This window comes from Pelobates fuscus, chromosome 12 (genome assembly GCF_036172605.1).
Source record: "Pelobates fuscus isolate aPelFus1 chromosome 12, aPelFus1.pri, whole genome shotgun sequence".
NCBI lineage: Eukaryota > Metazoa > Chordata > Amphibia > Anura > Pelobatidae > Pelobates > Pelobates fuscus.
In genome coordinates, this window is record NC_086328.1 from 78,991,371 (window position 1) to 79,008,746 (window position 17,376).

At 40.7% G+C, this 17,376-nt stretch overlaps 1 protein-coding gene across 1 annotated transcript in view; it reads left to right on the plus strand.

The window, feature by feature from the left end:
- The window catches only part of LOC134579456 (USP6 N-terminal-like protein), a 170,237-nt gene that overhangs the window by 142,289 nt on the left and 10,572 nt on the right, over positions 1-17,376 (plus strand). The window contains exons 9-13 of the mRNA XM_063438752.1: positions 2,922-3,031; positions 7,226-7,274; positions 10,266-10,386; positions 13,906-14,000; positions 16,908-16,973. Coding sequence (XP_063294822.1) covers positions 2,922-3,031; positions 7,226-7,274; positions 10,266-10,386; positions 13,906-14,000; positions 16,908-16,973 — 441 coding nt within the window. The remainder of the gene's footprint in view (positions 1-2,921; positions 3,032-7,225; positions 7,275-10,265; positions 10,387-13,905; positions 14,001-16,907; positions 16,974-17,376) is intronic.

The following is a 17,376-nucleotide window of genomic DNA, read 5'->3' on the forward strand; positions in this document are numbered from 1 at the left end:
CAGGTAATACTAGGAGGGAGGATAGGTAGTAGCCAGCTCATGTCTGAATAAAAAGAAAGATGGGAGTCCTAAACATAATCCACCCCTTAAGACTACCTCCAAGCTGGTTTTAGCCCAACTTGTGCCATTACAGAGAAAACCTATCTGAAGCATATCAAACTGGTCCCATTCGTACGGCCAGACGATCGTTTCAACCTTGTAAGGTATCATCAGTGAGGTATAGGCCTCTAGGCACTGTGAGAAAGGGGTTCACGTCTGGATTGCTCTTTAAACTTAAGGAGAGAAAAATAAGTAGCAAGAAAGGTGAGAATGGACAACAGCTCAATTAGCCTGGCCTTCGGTGGGTCCACGCTCAGATCTCAAACTGGTTTTAGCTCATCTCGGGTCTGGACTGCCCGTATGGGTGGGAGCGGTCTGATATGTTTCAGATATGTTCTCTCTGTAATGGTGCAAGATGAGCTAAAACCAGTTTGAGATCTGAGTGGGAACCCATCGAAGGGCAGGCTAATTGAGCTGTTGTCTGTTATCACCTCTCTTGCTACTTGTTTTTCTCTGGGTACTTAGAGCGTTTAAAAAAAATAAAAAAATTTAATGTGTACGTTTAAGATAACCAACATTTTCTGATCGCCATGAAGAATAAAGGAATCTTTGAGGTACCAGTGTTTTCAATCTCAGTAAAAAAAATCAGGAAAGTAATTACAGATGAAATGTCTTAGCTGCTATTGTGACAAACCACTGTTGGTCTTTTTGTAACTCCTTTGTTGTAGAACTCGTAATAAGGATTCCTTTGGTGCATTTTATTTATTCTTAGATCTCAAACAATTACCTACAAATTTTTTTATTTTTTTTGCTGATATTGAAGAGATTTTGTTATATTTTAATTATTTTCTACATGTTTAGATTGTTAAGCCCTGACATCTCAATGTTCTTCGTAAGACAAAAATAAACATTTAATGTAAATCCACTTACTTTTTCCACAATTGTTTTCTTATCTTCAACAAACTGCTTGTGAAACCACCTACAACTACCTATGTTGGAAACTCTCCTTGTGACTGTCTCCAAGAACAGTATGTGTGTGTTGAAGGCAGATTTTCCAACTCCGTAGATGAGTTGAAATTTATTTCAACATACATAACCTTCATGGGAGTTTGCCACAAAATGCCCAATGATTTCAATAAGTATTGAAAGGCTTGCAACTGACTAAAATAGGAGGAATCATAGCAGGGAAGGGCTGCCAACTTTTGGCCTGGAAGGCAATGGCAAAAGAATATACTTATTTGCCCACACAACGCACAGAACCTCTTTGCAGATTCTACACACACTGCACATGGGTTTGACAGATAGAGGCTGTTGGAGTTATGATGTGTGACATAGTGCATTGCTGTAACCTCCATCGGTAAGGCCTGTTCAGCATGCAAGTGCATTCATAGAGATATTTAATACAGACTCTGTTTCCAATAAGTCCACATCTACATCATGCATACTTAGTCTGGCAGCATGGTCAGCCCCAGATGGACTACCACAGGCCTGGAGAGCATAGCGAAAGCATAAATCCACACAAGACTGGGCTTTTACATAGCAGAAAATAAGAGCTATGTAGAAGTTCTATCTGCTAACTTACTCCTCTAGTTCTCTGCCAACCTTCCATAACATCTTTCACTGCTTTTAATCCGCAGAAGAGCTGTGTTGTGCGGCTGCAGCCCACAAGACTTGTATGCAGGACTAAACATAAGGCAACAAAGGCGGCTGCCTAGGTCCCAGGGGTTTGAAAGGGGACTTGGAATCATGTATTTGCATTGCCCCATTTACCATCCCTATGTGAAGAATGAAGTGGGGGCCTAAACTGATGTTATGCCTAGAGCTCGATCATAATCTTTCTCTGATGCATGTGACATGGGGCACAATTGCCATCTATCCCCCTTTCGCCAATCCAGAGTAGCGTTGACATAAATATTTTTCTATACACATGCTGTTTCACAGAACCAATTGCTTCCGTAATGTTATGAGTATACTATAAAAACTTCCAAATATAGAAATGTTATAGTTCCTCTTTTCATAGAATATTTGTTTTTTTTATTTTGCTATACATAGTAACCGTGGCTACTTAAAGAGGATCTGCCACATTACAATACGTTTTTTTTTTTTTTTTTGATTATTGAAACCAGTAACGTATTTAACCCCTTAAGGACACATGACATGTGTCACATGTCATGATTCCCTTTTATTCCAGAAGTTTGGTCCTTAAGGGGTTAAAGCAGCACTGAACAACGAGTGTTTCATAAAGATAGAATCCTTATGAAATACTCATTTTGACAGTGTTGGAGATATACTGAGGCAAAGTAGGGACTACTTTTGTCTCTGTGTATTTCCTATGCCTGTCAATTCTAGACACTGGGCAAAGCTACTGCTGTCTAGAAGTGCCAATCCACCCAGCTGTCACCAAAAATGGATGCAGGGAATTGGCTCGTTCTATGGACCCTGGGATCTTCCATAGATCTGGTGACTTTGCATTTTCTGAACTTTGTCCAGACCTTAAAGTGGGTCAATCAAGCGTGATGGTCCCTTAACTTTCTATGGCAAAGCTTAGTTAGTTTATCCCATAAATAACTATACATCAGGGATTTCTGTAAATTGTAGTTCCCAGATTTCTGCACAGAAAGGTAACAGTCGAACTACAATTCCCTGAAGCTTTTGGTGTACATCATGTACAGCTGAATTATTTAAGCAATAAGATGAGCACTGCAGAGTTGAAGGGGCTGTGGAGTAGAAGAGTGTGATCTTGGGGCAAAATTAATTTAAAAAAACAAAAACATTCTTATGTATTCCGAGGGGAAAAAAAAACAACACATTTATAGCAGTGATAGTGATACACCTTGAAAGCAGTTCTGATTTGGTTTTATATTTGGACTGTCCTAAAACAGAAAATGAAAGATCTGGCCAAGACATACTCAGCAGAAATAAAGCAGATTGACTTGGATGTGAACCGAACATTCCGTAACCACATCATGTTCCGAGAACGCTATGGAGTCAAGTAAGTGATGTGCAAATAGCATTGCCATTCAAGTTTTATCTTTCTTTTTTTTTTTTTTTTTTTAACCATATGTGATAAATAGGGAGTAATCTGTAAAAACAGGAGTGCTCCATATTTAGTGCTTTAACGTGACACTCTAGGTACTACATCCATTTCATCCCATTGAAGTGGTTAGAGTGCATGGAATTCCCTGGCATTGTCACTAAAATCAGTTTTAAACTGTTTTCAAAGATTGTAATACTGAATTAGGATCCTGGCAGCCCACAACCCAACTTCCACCGGAGGTATTGCTGAGGCAAAGATTACAATCTTTTTAAAGTGCACTATACCAATAGTGCTAATGCCATAATGTGCAAAAAATACAACAAAGTGGTATGATTAATTGTGCAAAAATAGTGTTAAGTGCAACAATCCACTTAAATCAGTATATATTCACATACAATAGATTATGCAGGTAAATAGCTTCAATTTAGTAATACAAAAAAATAGGGCAATATTGCATGTTCACATGAAGTCATAAATAGAGGAAAGAGACTAACAGACAGTAAAGTCAGCTCTAGCTATATTTGCTTCAAATAATATGCCAAGGACTGTGGTAACGATACTCAGACTTTATTCCAATCAGCAATAAAACAGCAGTCTGGTAAAACTCTAATGCTCTTGGTTCCCTTCAGGTGAAGCTTCTCTCCTGGAAACCCTCTCGCTTGTGCGCTATGTGAGGATTCCAGCGCTGCTTCGATCGTACCGGGTGGGCCCACCAATGTGGCTAAAAGAGTGACTGTGGGTAAAGTAAGGGCTGATCTGAGGAAGTCTATTATACTGGCAAACGTATAATCACACCCTGACGTCATATGCACGCACGCTGCTAGTAAGCTTCACCCCCGGTACAATCAAAGCATTGCTGGAAACCTCACAAGTGAGAGGGCGTCCAGGAGGGAAGCTTCACCAGAGAGCCCTTCACAAAATAATCCCCAAAACAACAATAAAACAACCCCCACACATCATACATCCTCAGATAGGTCTGATCCAAACAACATAGCGTTCGCACCAATTGTCAGTCAACTAACGGAAGCTCCTGTGGCTTCCCCTGGCTCTCAGGAAGCGATTCCAGCATAGACTATTGTACCTCCCCTCCAGTGAGCACTCTCCTAACACTCTGAGAATTAGGTGAGATCAAGGGGTAAGGTTAACCGGGCAAAGCTGGCAACAGTGGCCAAGCCTGAGTTCTAGGAGAATATGGCCATGTCCCGCTATTGTCATTGATGTTCCCTCCGACTCCCCCAAATCGTCAGCAGGCAAAGTGGAAAATAGCATTTCGGTGTTTAAAATGGAAGGGAAGGCAGAGAGAGCCAAGGACACAAAGGTCCTGGAATCAGGTAAGTGACAAAAAGGTTTTTTAACCATTTCTGCGCCACAGTGGGGGCACTATAGGGAGCTATAGTGCCAGGAAAATAACTTTGTTTTCCTGGCACTATAGTTTCCTTTTAACAGGTCATCTCATTGAACTGGTTATAGTGCCTGGAGTCCCCTGGTGCTTTCCCTCGGACAAGTGTTAAACTGTTCTCCGGCTGCTCACATCCATGCCCCCACTGGAGGTATGGTTAAGGCAGAGATTACACTCTTCCCTAGTCATACCTGCAATGGTAGCTGTGTAGGCTGAGAGCAGTCAGCTGAGGGGCTTGGATGCTGGGTACCTCTTATTTAGTGTTAAACCATTCAAAATCGGCTTAACACTGGACTGTACAGCATTGGGGAACTCCAGGCACGACAACCAATTTTATAACATTTTTGCAAATCCTACTTATGCTGAGATTTTGATTTAATAAAATATCTTTTAAAATCTAAACAAAGAAAATATTGTGACTCAAACATAAATTCTTATATACCCAATACCTAAATTCTCATACTCATTAATTTCAAGCAATGCAATCAATGTGTGCACTACAAAATAGAAAATGGTGCAATGCATTGTATAAATATGCTTCTCGAAAAAACAGGGCAAAATTTTACCAAATCGACGGTTGGGCGACCTGGAGAAGGGAGACCTAACACTATAGAGCCAAGAGCTAGGCATTCCGACCGAAATCGGAGGCTCCTAACCGGGGATAGACCTGAGGCCTACCAGAGGCATACCCAGACAAAACAAGGGACTGCAGCCACTCACCTGGAGGTCTCCCCGGCATACATCCTCCCCCCACCCTCCACCCCTGCCGGAGAGGGATATCTCGGCACCTAAAGCCTGAGACGCAACGACTAAGACACAGAGGTGACTGTCTTACTGAGCCAGCACAGCACCAGCAATCATCGGGTCACTGGGAAGCAGCTAAGATGGCCGCCTAGCGAAAGCCCCAACAGCGAAGCACGCAATCCCAACCAACCATGAACCCACTGGGGGACTTCGACCGACTCTGTGCGAGCTTCTGGTCAATGCTGAGCGATCGTGGAATGGCTTGCCGTCTGGCAGGGAAATTAGTGGCCACATGGATCCGTCCAGTAACCAGGAGGCGCCATTACAGGCATCCACTACAAGCACCCAGAAAGGCAACAAGACCCCGCAAACACCGTCGAGCCCAAGGGTGGGAGGCGGTGCCATACTGCATGGGCGAACACAATGACCCCCACACTCGAGAGAACAAGACTGCTAAGCCGGCCTCCCACACAAGCTACTCACCAGCTCCAAGAGCCGACGTCCAGCGAGGCTCGCATCCATCCCTCCACATCACCGCTTCAAACCGGAGAGCTGCACAGGTGAACACCCTGCTGATTCCCGCTGGAGAAGAGCCCCAGTGCTGGAAGGCCTTCGGCGAGACCGCCGCTGACGACAGGAGACACGTCCATGCACTGGGCATTGGCTGAGGGACCTGCCTCTGTGCCTCTCGGGTGAACACACCACATATGCATCTGGAAGGCACAATCACAATCGACATATGGACTGCCTACGCCATGTAAATATAACAGCCAAAGCAGAGACTGAGTGTATTAAGTGAATAATAATGGCCAAACATTTAGCCTATATCAACCCTGTCCAAGTTACACTACTATAACTGATGCCGCGCTGACAGAATGCGCCCAGGGGTTCCCAAACCTTGTCCCCTGCCAATGTATTGCACCATAAGCTACTAACCCTATGACAGTCACTTTCACTAATCTTTAAAGCGATGTTACTTTATGGTACATTAAGACACAAGCACGCTTGCATTTTAGCCAGTCTGTTAGGCATTTAGAGCACTAACTAAAGAAACGTAAATTTGGTCGGCTCAGCATGTAATAGATATATAGACAAGACGTCTAACTTACAATTGCACTGGTATTAGTAAGTTTATCTTTTTTCTTTTTTAATAAGTTGAGTTATAAGATTGTTTTTGACTGGGTCTTGTCTTTAACAATTAGACTTGCAAATTAGCCTGTTTCCATGCAATGCTACTTAAATTCGCCGCTAGCGCGATCGCACCACCACTTAAAACCACTCAAGTTGAAAAACATTCTTAATATAATTTTACACAAAAATGCATCACTCAATATGGCTTTTATCACAAACTGGTGCGTGACTCACCTATTAGTGACTTGCTCTCATTTATATATATATATATATATATATATATATATATATATATATATATATAAAATGTGCAATATTAAAAATGCAAAAAAACTGGTTTTATATGCCTCAATTGGACAAGTATATTATTTGATGACACCTACTCTCTTTATTTAGTTTCATGTCTTTGTTAGCCCATGTAGGGGATCCCAGGGGGTCTCGCTCGTAGATCACTCGTTCAGACTATCACAAATGTATTCTTGAATAACTAGTCAAGTATATTAAATGTGTATCTCGTTAGTTAAATCTAGTATGTTAGCTCAGGTCCCGAGCCTGAGCTCAGGTCCCGAGAATCACACCAAATAGACAAAGCGGATTACCAATCTTACATTTAACTATTAATATGCTTAATTACTTTAGCATGTTATATCATATAAGCAATGTATACCAACCTGTTATATTCCTGTTTAACAAAAAATGTGCAAATGTATCATGCCACGAACATGTCTGCATTAACCTGCCTGTGTTTGCTGTCGTGGCTACACGGGTATGCCTATAAAGTCTGTTGCACCAAAAATAAAGAATTTAAATATGCTTCTCATTTTAAGAAACCTTTTGTCTTCATAACTGATATTTGCAATGTAATTCCTTAACAGGCAGAGGGCGTTATTTGATGTTCTATCCGCTTATTCTGTGTACAATACGGTGAGTCCCACTGATATGTGTGAGTATACAGATTTTCTAATAAGTGTGCTTGATACTGTACTTATATGTCCCTCATAGTTACATAGTTACATAGTTAGATAGCTGAAAAGAGACTTGCGTCCATCAAGTTCAGCCTTCCTCACACCTGTTTTTTGCTGTTGATCCAAAAGGCAAAAAAAAACAAAAAACAAAAAAAAAAAAACCAGTTTGAAGCACAATTTTGCAACAAGCTAGGACAAAAAATTCCTTCTTGACCCCAGAATGGCAGTCAGATTTATCCTTGAATCAAGCAGTTATTACCCTACATTGAAAGATTATATCCTTGAATATTCTGTCTTTGCAAGTATGCATCTAGTAGCTGTTTGAACATCTGTATGGACTCTGATAAAACCACTTCTTCAGGCAGAGAATTCCACATCCTGATTGTTCTTACAGTAAAAAAACCTTTCCTTTGCCTTAGACGAAATCTTCTTTCTTCCAGTCTAAACGCATGGCCTCGTGTCCTATGTAAAGTCCGGTTTGTGAATAGATTTCCACACAATGGTTTGTATTGGCCCCGAATATATTTGTATAATGTTATCATATCCCCTCTCAGGCAACGTTTTTCTAAACTAAATAGGTTTAAATTTGTTAACCTTTCTTCATAGCTGATATGTTCCATTCCTTTTATTAATTTTGTAGCCCGCCTCTGCACTTTTTCTAGTGCCATGATGTCCTTCTTTAGAACAGGTGACCAAAATTGCACAGCATATTCAATATGTGGTCTTACCAGTGATTTATAGAGAGGCAAAATGATATTCTCGTCCCGAGAATGAATGCCCTTTTTCATGCATGACAATACCTTACTGGCCTTGGCCACTGCTGATTGACATTGCACATTGTTGCATAGTTTGTTGTCTATAACAATTCCCAAGTCCTTTTCGTGTGTTGTTATCCCTAATTCACTTCCATTAAGGGTATACGTTGCTTGTGTATTCTTTACGCCGAAGTGCATAACTTTGCATTTTTCAACATTAAATTTCATCTGCCATTTGAGTGCCCAGTCCTCCAGTCTATCTAAATCCTTCTGCAGCAAAGTAATATCTTGCTCACATTGTATTATTTTACAAAGTTTTGTGTCATCTGCAAACACTGAAACATGACTTTCAATGCTGTCTTCAAGATCATTTATAAAAATGTTAAATAGAAGGGATCCCAGAACAGACCCCTGAGGGACACCACTTGCCACCTCTGTCCAGCTTGAAAATTTACCATTAACGACAACTCTTTGTATTCTGTTTTTAAGCCAATGTTCTACCCAAGAACAAGCATTTTCATCGAGACCGATTTCCTTGAGTTTGAACACTAATCTTTTGTGTGGAACTGTATCAAATGCCTTGGCAAAATCCAAATAGATCACATCCACTGCAACACCCTGATCTATACTTCTACTTACTTCTTCGTAGAACGCAATCAAGTTAGTTTGACATGACCTGTGCTTCATAAAACCATGCTGATTTTTGCTGATAACCATATTCTTCTCAAGGAATTCTTGAATATTATCCCTTAATAACCTTTCAAATATTTTACCAGCCACAGAAGTTAAGCTCACAGGTCTATAATTTCCAGGCAAGGATTTTGAACCCTTTTTGAATATAGGAACCACATCTGCCTTCCTCCAATCCTCCGGAACACTTCCTGAAAGAAAAGAATCTTGAAAGATTAAAAACAGAGGTTCACTTATTTCTACACTTAGTTCCTTAAGTACACGTGGATGGATACCGTCAGGCCCTGGAGCTTTGTTTATATTAACTTTCTTTAGTTGCTGCAGCACATTGTCTTGAGTTAACCAATTACAATTATTCTGCAAGTTTTTAGTAGCAATCATTTGCACATCTATTGCCATGGGTTCTTCTTTAATATATACGGAGGAGAAATAGTTATTTAGAATTCCTGCCTTTTCTTGGTCTTCATTAACTAACACCCCCGTTTCAGTTTTAAGTGTACCTATACTTTCATTTTTGGGTTTTTTGGAATTTATGTACTTAAAAAATGCTTTGGGGTTTGTTTTGCTCTCTTTAGCTATCATTTTTTCATTTTGAAGTTTAGCACGTTTAATTGCCTTTTTGCACGCATTATTTGCTTTCTTATATCTTTTATAAGATGCATCTGATTTGTCTGATTTAAATGCTTTAAATGCCCTTTTCTTATTTTTAATCTCTTGTTTTACTTCTCTACTAAGCCACATTGGTTTTAATTTGTTTCTTTTATACTTATTTCCCAATGGTACATACTGAGAAATGTACCTTTCTAATATTTGTTGGAAGATGATCCATTTATCCTCAGTGTTCTTTTCACTAAAGAGTTTATGCCAGTCAATATATTGTAAAGCTTCCCTTATCTTATTGAAATTGGCCTTTTTAAAATTATATGTTTTAGTATACCCCATGTGCTTTTGTTTTTTTGAGTTTATTTCAAAGGACACTATATTGTGATCACTATTTCCCAAGTGCTCACCTACTTGAATGTTGGTCAAAAGATCAACGTTGTTTGTTAAAACCAGGTCCAGACAAGCGTCCATTCTAGTTGGTGCTTGTACAAGTTGTGACATGAAGTTGTCATTTAACAAGTTTAAAAACCTAATTCCCTTTGCTGAGCTACTAGTCCCTATGTCCCAATTTATGTCTGGGTAATTAAAATCTCCAATAATTAAAGTGTTACCAAGATTTGCAGCTTTCTCAATTTGCTCAAACAGCTGTTGTTCATCGTCAATATTAACTCATCTATTAGTTTATTGGGTTTGAATTCAAGACACATTGATCTTGGCTGGGAGGACATCCAATTTACTGTTCTATCAATAGTTTATTTACAATGTATGATTGCAACCTGTTCTAAAGTGCAACTTTTCAAAACCGCCATTTAGGCTTTCCCAGGGCTGCTTACATTTTGACTTATAGGAGCTTTCATCATCAACATAAGTGGATCTATCTGTGCTTCTGTCATTCATTACAGGAGGTTAGTTACTGCCAAGGAATGAGCCAGATTGCAGCTGTGCTGCTTATGTACCTAAACGAGGAAGACGCCTTCTGGGCTCTAGCACAGTTGTTGACCAATCAGAGACATGCAATGCATGGTAAGTCATGGCCTGTTTATTGGTTTTGCATTACATTTTAATCATATAGAGCTGGCATTTAATACACAACTTGGTTCTAAAACCAGCATCAATATCTAATATCTAGGTATATGGAAATTCTGTTTGCACGACATCTGCCCGTAAGTGGAAGCATTCTAAACCCTGACGCCAATTCTCAACATAAAACAATATTTTGTTGGTCTTGCATGACAATTCTTAATCTGCCTGTGGAAGGAGTCAGTTTAAATATTTCTATTTTGTATTAAAGGGGCACTGTCATGCCAAACTTACCTTTCCCTAATCTCTTCCTCTGTTAGGATCTGTTCTTTATTTATTTTAGTCTGCTCTAGTTTTCTTTAAAACAAAAGACAAAGTAGGGACTATCTGTATATTTCCTACGCATGACCAGCGGAGGAGCAAAGTGTGATCCATTTCCTGTGGTCAGAGCAATTTCCCACAATTCTCACCTTTCCCCCGTGATCTTGCAATGCCTCCTTTCACTATTCCCGAACGTCCTGTCATTTAGACAGAACTGGCGAAACTACCGAATTTTGCCTTAACAGAATGAGAACAGTTTGTTCATTCGTGTTAGGACAACAGTCAATACTTTTAGGACGGTTCGAAATTTAATTCGAATGAATGAAATTCCAATACGATCCGTGCTGCGGCTGCATCTTCCAGCCGCTGAGTAGATAGCTCCCTAGTTCCAATGGTATCAGGCAGCTATCTACTAAAATATTGTGATTAACACTGTAAGTCCCGTGTAACACTGTAAGTCCTTACAGTGTTAATCACAATACTTTACATTTCAGACAGTTTTAGGTGAAATTTCTGCCTATATCCAGTTTTTGAGCCCTTCACTTCAAGTCAGACTCCCTCATCCCTGTGTGTTGCACTAGGCATACCAGACCCATTTGAAGCTATCTACTAAAAGACTGAAAGACCAAGATTGGTCTTTCAGCCAACTTTACTAATTTTAAGTAAAGATTACTTGGTATTAGTAATTAATCTGCCCCTACTCTGTGAGCAGCCTGTTGTAAAAAATAAAAATTAAATAAAGCACCCCCCCATAAATGGCTTAATGGAGTGCATCTCTTCACTAGCGGGCAGGGGGGACAGGGGTGTCTTCCCGAGCCCGTGCCCTGTGAGTGGGGGCTATTCAACTAAACAGGTACGTAGGATCCCCCTTGGCCCCCACCCAAGAGCGGCTGGTGGGGCCCTAAAGGACAATGGGGGGACCTATTGTCCTCCCTCCAGCCCCCACCCATGAGTGGCAGGTGGGTGCTCTAAATGACAATGGGGGGGTGACCTATTATCTCACCACCTATGAGCGGCAGGTGGGGGCCCTAAAAGTCAGTGTTGGGGGGAACTATTGTCCCACACTCCCACTCTAGCCCCCACCCATGAGTGGCGGGTGGGGGCCATAAATGAAAAGTGGGGGAATCTGTTGTCCCCCCGGCACCCACCCATGTGGGGGCCCTAAAAAACAATAGGGAGGTGGGACCTATTGTCCTCCCCCCAGCCCATACCCATGGGTGACGGGTGGGGGCTAAATGTAAAAATATCACCCCCAACCCATTTTTTTAAAAAAATAAAGTCTACCTATCCCCCTCACCCTAAAAATAGTGAGGGGGAGACAATAAATCTAAATACCTGTAAATAAATTAAAATCACTTACCATTTGGGGGTTAGGTAGGGCTTTATTTTTTATTTATTTTTTGCGTGGGCGGGTGACTAGGTGCTTGGGAACCCCTAGTCACCCCTGGGTGGTTTATTTTTACATTTAGCCCCGTGCGTAGGGGCCTGGGGCAGGACAATAGGTGTCCCCCCTATTTCATTTAGGGCCCCCACCCGCCGCTCATGGGTGGGGACGGGGGGGACAATAGGTCCCCCCCATTTTCATTTAGGGCCCCCACTCGCCGCTCATGGGTGGGGGCCAGGAGGAACATTGTCTTTTTGGCCCACTACCAGCCGCTTATGGGTGGAAGTCAAGGGGGACCCTATGTTCCCCGTTTAGTTGCATAGCCCCCAATCGCGGGGCTAGGGGTGAACAATATGTCCCCCGCTAATTAATAGATGCCCCACCATGGGGCCATTTGTTACAACACTGAGGCTGCTCACTGTTTAGTAGTCACACCCCTACTTGTGGCATAGCGAGTAGGGGCATTCAGGAGATTTGAGTGAGGGAGGACATGGGGGGCTTATTAAGTGGCGGGGAGCATAGCTCCCTGACGCTTCTATTTTTACAAATTACAACTAGGGAGCTGTGCGCCGGTATCTTCCTCCTTAAACTGAACGAAGAACAAACGAACACTGATGGTGTTTGTTTGTTCGTCTGAAATTTCTATTCATCCCTTCGTCTTTCTGATGAATGAATGAATATACGAAATTCCCGGACGATTTTTGGACAATAGCGAATGCCCAAGTCTTTAACTGGGCATGCATGGGAATTTTTACAGCGCTATCTAGTGTTGGTAGATGACGTGTCCCGCAGGGACTTCATCTGCCCACACAAAGATAGCGGCACCCAGGACCTAGGTCCGGGCATGAAATTAAGATTTTAAAAAATAGGTAATATGGGGGACTTAGGGTCATTTAAGGGTGACTATGGGGGCAATTGTATGTAGTGGAGTCTGGGGGGGGGGGGGGGTTTAAAAAAAAAAACAACAAAAAAACTGGATTCGGCCATGACAGTGCCCCTTTAAGAAAATCCTCTGTAAAATGCACTATGTACGATGCACCAGTAGTTTACAAAGGATCTTATCATGTACCTGCACTTGCACGGTTATTCACTAAACTAGAAAATGCTAGAAATCCAAATTTTTGTTCAAAATAGCTGAACTTGAAGCATAGTTGAATTGGAGATTTTTTTTTTTTCCATTCGGCTATTTACTTTGAATTTCTGACAATTGTTGTTTTTTCTGTTATTGTTCATGTGTATGGGCTTTTTGTATCTAGCAAGACTCCCAATACAGTTCTACAGAAACAAACTTTGTGCTGATGATATCTGTTAATGTTGAAACATACTGTTCACAAGTGAGTTCTCTTTCACTACATGTGTAAGCCAGACTGTGTGGAAACATGACTGCTGATTGTCTGGAATATGTGGCGGTGCACAGTCCTTACTTTACTTACAGGAGAGGATATTCCTTTACTTTTTAACTTGCTTCAACTGGTCTGCATATGTTGATCCATACAAGAGTGACATCTGGTGGCAAAAACAGGCACTGTGTATTGCCAAAGAATGATCTATTTACAATTAATGTATCTGATGGTTTATGCCAGGGTGTGTCCTCTTTAATCATGCAGGACTATAGTTTATGGCAGTGCGTTATGGTAGCTGTAATCCAGCAGCCTTTAGGGGATGTTTCATATTACGCTCTTGGTTTATGCATTTAAACATTTAGCCTTCAAGTAAAGTAATATATTGCTCTTTAAATCTAGTTTCTGTTTTGTTTATATTGTTCTCCATATGATTTGAGATTGTAATTTATTTATTTTTTTATTTTCTTTCTGAAGGTTTTTTCATCCCCGGTTTTCCAAAGCTCCAGCGATTTCAGAGTCATCATGAACAGATTCTTAGCAAGGTGTTTCCCAAGCTGAAGAAGCATATGGTAACACATATTTTATTTCAGATAATCAAACTTCTAAAAGCAAAGTTTAGATAATTATGCGTTGATGATAACCACTCCAATACACAATTTTAAAGCTGCTAGCAATACAGTAGTTTCTCCTAAAACTATACACAAATCAAACATACAATAAATGCCAGCACTAATAATGATAGAATGAATAAAGGTATGTAGTCCCTTGGTGGTTCGCAATGTAATGTTAACTGTAACTTAATGTCAATATACAGGGAGTGCAGAATTATTAGGCAAGTTGTATTTTTGAGGATTAATTTTATTATTGAACAACAACCATGTTCTCAATGAACCCAAAAAAACTCATTAATATCAAAGCTGAATATTTTTGGAAGTAGTTTTTAGTTTTTTTTTAGTTATAGCTATTTTAGGGGGATATCTGTGTGTGCAGGTGACTATTACTGTGCATAATTATTAGGCAACTTAACAAAAAACAAATATATACCCATTTCAATTATTTATTTTTACCAGTGAAACCAATATAAAATCTCAACATTCACAAATATACATTTCTGACATTCAAAAACAAAACAAAAACAAATCAGTGACCAATATAGCCACCTTTCTTTGCAAGGACACTCAAAAGCCTGCCATCCATGGATTCTGTCAGTGTTTTGATCTGTTCACCATCAACATTGCGTGCAGAAGCAACCACAGCCTCCCAGACACTGTTCAGAGAGGTGTATTGTTTTCCCTCCTTGTAAATCTCACATTTGATGATGGACCACAGGTTCTCAATGGGGTTCAGATCAGGTGAACAAGGAGGCCATGTCATTAGATTTTCTTCTTTTATACCCTTTCTTGCCAGCCACGCTGTGGAGTACTTGGACGCGTGTGATGGAGCATTGTCCTTCATGAAAATCATGTTTTTCTTGAAGGATGCAGATTTCTTCCTGTACCACTGCTTGAAGAAGGTGTCTTCCAGAAACTGGCAGTAGGACTGGGAGTTGAGCTTGACTCCATCCTCAACCCGAAAAGGCCCCACAAGCTCATCTTTGATGATACCAGCCCAAACCAGTACTCCACCTCCACCTTGCTGGCGTCTGAGTCGGACTGGAGCTCTCTGCCCTTTACCAATCCAGCCACGGGCCCATCCATCTGGCCCATCAAGACTCACTCTCATTTCATCAGTCCATAAAACCTTAGAAAAATCATTCTTGAGATATTTCTTGGCCCAGTCTTGACGTTTCAGCTTGTGTGTCTTGTTCAGTGGTGGTCGTCTTTCAGCCTTTCTTACCTTGGCCATGTCTCTGAGTATTGCACACCTTGTGCTTTTGGGCACTCCAGTGATGTTGCAGCTCTGAAATATGGCCAAACTGGTGGCAAGTGGCATCTTGGCAGCTGCACGCTTGACTTTTCTCAGTTCATGGGCAGTTATTTTGCGCCTTGGTTTTTCCACACGCTTCTTGCGACCCTGTTGACTATTTTGAATGAAACGCTTGATTGTTCGATGATCACGCTTCAGAAGCTTTGCAATTTTAAGAGTGCTGCATCCCTCTGCAAGATATCTCACTATTTTTGACTTTTCTGAGCCTATCAAGTCCTTCTTTTGACCCATTTTGCCAAAGGAAAGGAAGTTGCCTAATAATTATGCACACCTGATATAGGGTGTTGATGTCATTAGACCACACCCCTTCTCATTACAGAGATGCACATCACCTAATATGCTTAATTGGTAGTAGGCTTTCGAGCCTATACAGCTTGGAGTAAGACAACATGCATAAAGAGGATGATGTGGTCAAAATACTCATTTGCCTAATAATTCTGCACTCCCTGTATTGAATTCTGCAACACCACTTTAACTTCATAAATTCTCTGGCAACAGTATCTCTTCTGCCTTATTAGTTCAATTATAAAATCCTCTATTGGTGTTATTGCATGCAGATACCACAAACAATGTGAACTTATCACTAAGATCCACAGTAATCACTCGACACACAATGCCTCTACCCCCTATCTTTCTTCTATGCTGCTTGAATTCGCTGCCTTGCTTCCAACTCTATGCCTTCTCACTCCTGTCTACCTTTTCCAATCTGTCTTTGTATCCTTCCCTTTTGCTCCTTCTTTTTCCCATCATTTCTCTGTCCTATTTTCCTTTTTGGTCCAATCCATAGTACCGCTTTTGTCTGTTTTACCTCTCTCTCCTGCAATATTATAGCCCCCTTTCCAACTTCATCTCATTGATGTTGTTATGGGGGATGGAGGTTCTGGGCACCATCATACCTCATGGGGTTGTTTTCCTCCCTGTGCCATCTGCTCTTCCCCTTGCTCTCCTCCATTTCCGGAACTAGTAAGAAAGATTTAGCCTTGGGCGGCAGTGATGGGCTGAGAGTTTCTACTGAAGCCTGTATTCATGTTTCTAAACCATTCCACCCAATGGGCGACCACTGATGGACTAAGAGTATCACTGGATGATATTTGCCTATCACCACAGTGCCAAAGCAAAATCCTTCTTACTTGGGCCAGAGGAGGAAACCAAGGCATGAGGACAACTTAGTGTTAATATGTTGGAAAATTGTTTAACCACATAAGGCAAAATGGCAACCAGAGCCTCCAGATGAAGTTGTTCTGGAACTATATTGTTCCTTACATTCCCATTGTGTTACTTTTACCCATCATTCTGTCCATCCCCTTGTTTGTGTCCCACTTTCATCTAACCTTCCTTAGTGGAAATGTCTCATCTCCATTGTGAGTACTGTTCATGCCCTCTGTCTGCTTCATCTTGCCTTGGATGCCATCTAGATTGAATTGTAAGACAATGAAATGGCTGAGATCCAGGCTTTCCCATTAATTATTCTCCACTAAACTCTTTGTTTACCTTTGTCTTATATATACTGATATATATTATATATACTGATATGTAATTTATTTCCATAGGACAAAGAGGACATGTCAACTGGTATTTATACAACAAAATGGTTCTTACAGTGTTTTTTGGACAGAGTAAGTACACATACCTCTCAATCCTTTTTTATAATGACCTATTCTCAACACGGAATATTTCTGAGATCTCTATTGCTTCCCCTAACTCCCAAAACTCTAAATCTACCAACTATAGTAAATATTTTCTCTTTGTATTAGAATGAACCAGTAAGGAACCTTCTTTATAAACAAAATAAATAAAAACCTCCTCCTCTACCTTCTAAAGGGTAGATTTTTAAGAGAAACATCACAGGGCATAATTGATAGAAATGCTTTGTGTTATCTGAGTGGTGCAAAACAAACACATTTGCTCTGTGATGTGAATTATATGGAAATGACCGAAATCATATTTCTCTTAAAGTTCTACAACGGCTTGATTTTTTTTTTTTTTTTTTAACTAAGATTACCTTTTTCAGGGTTGTTA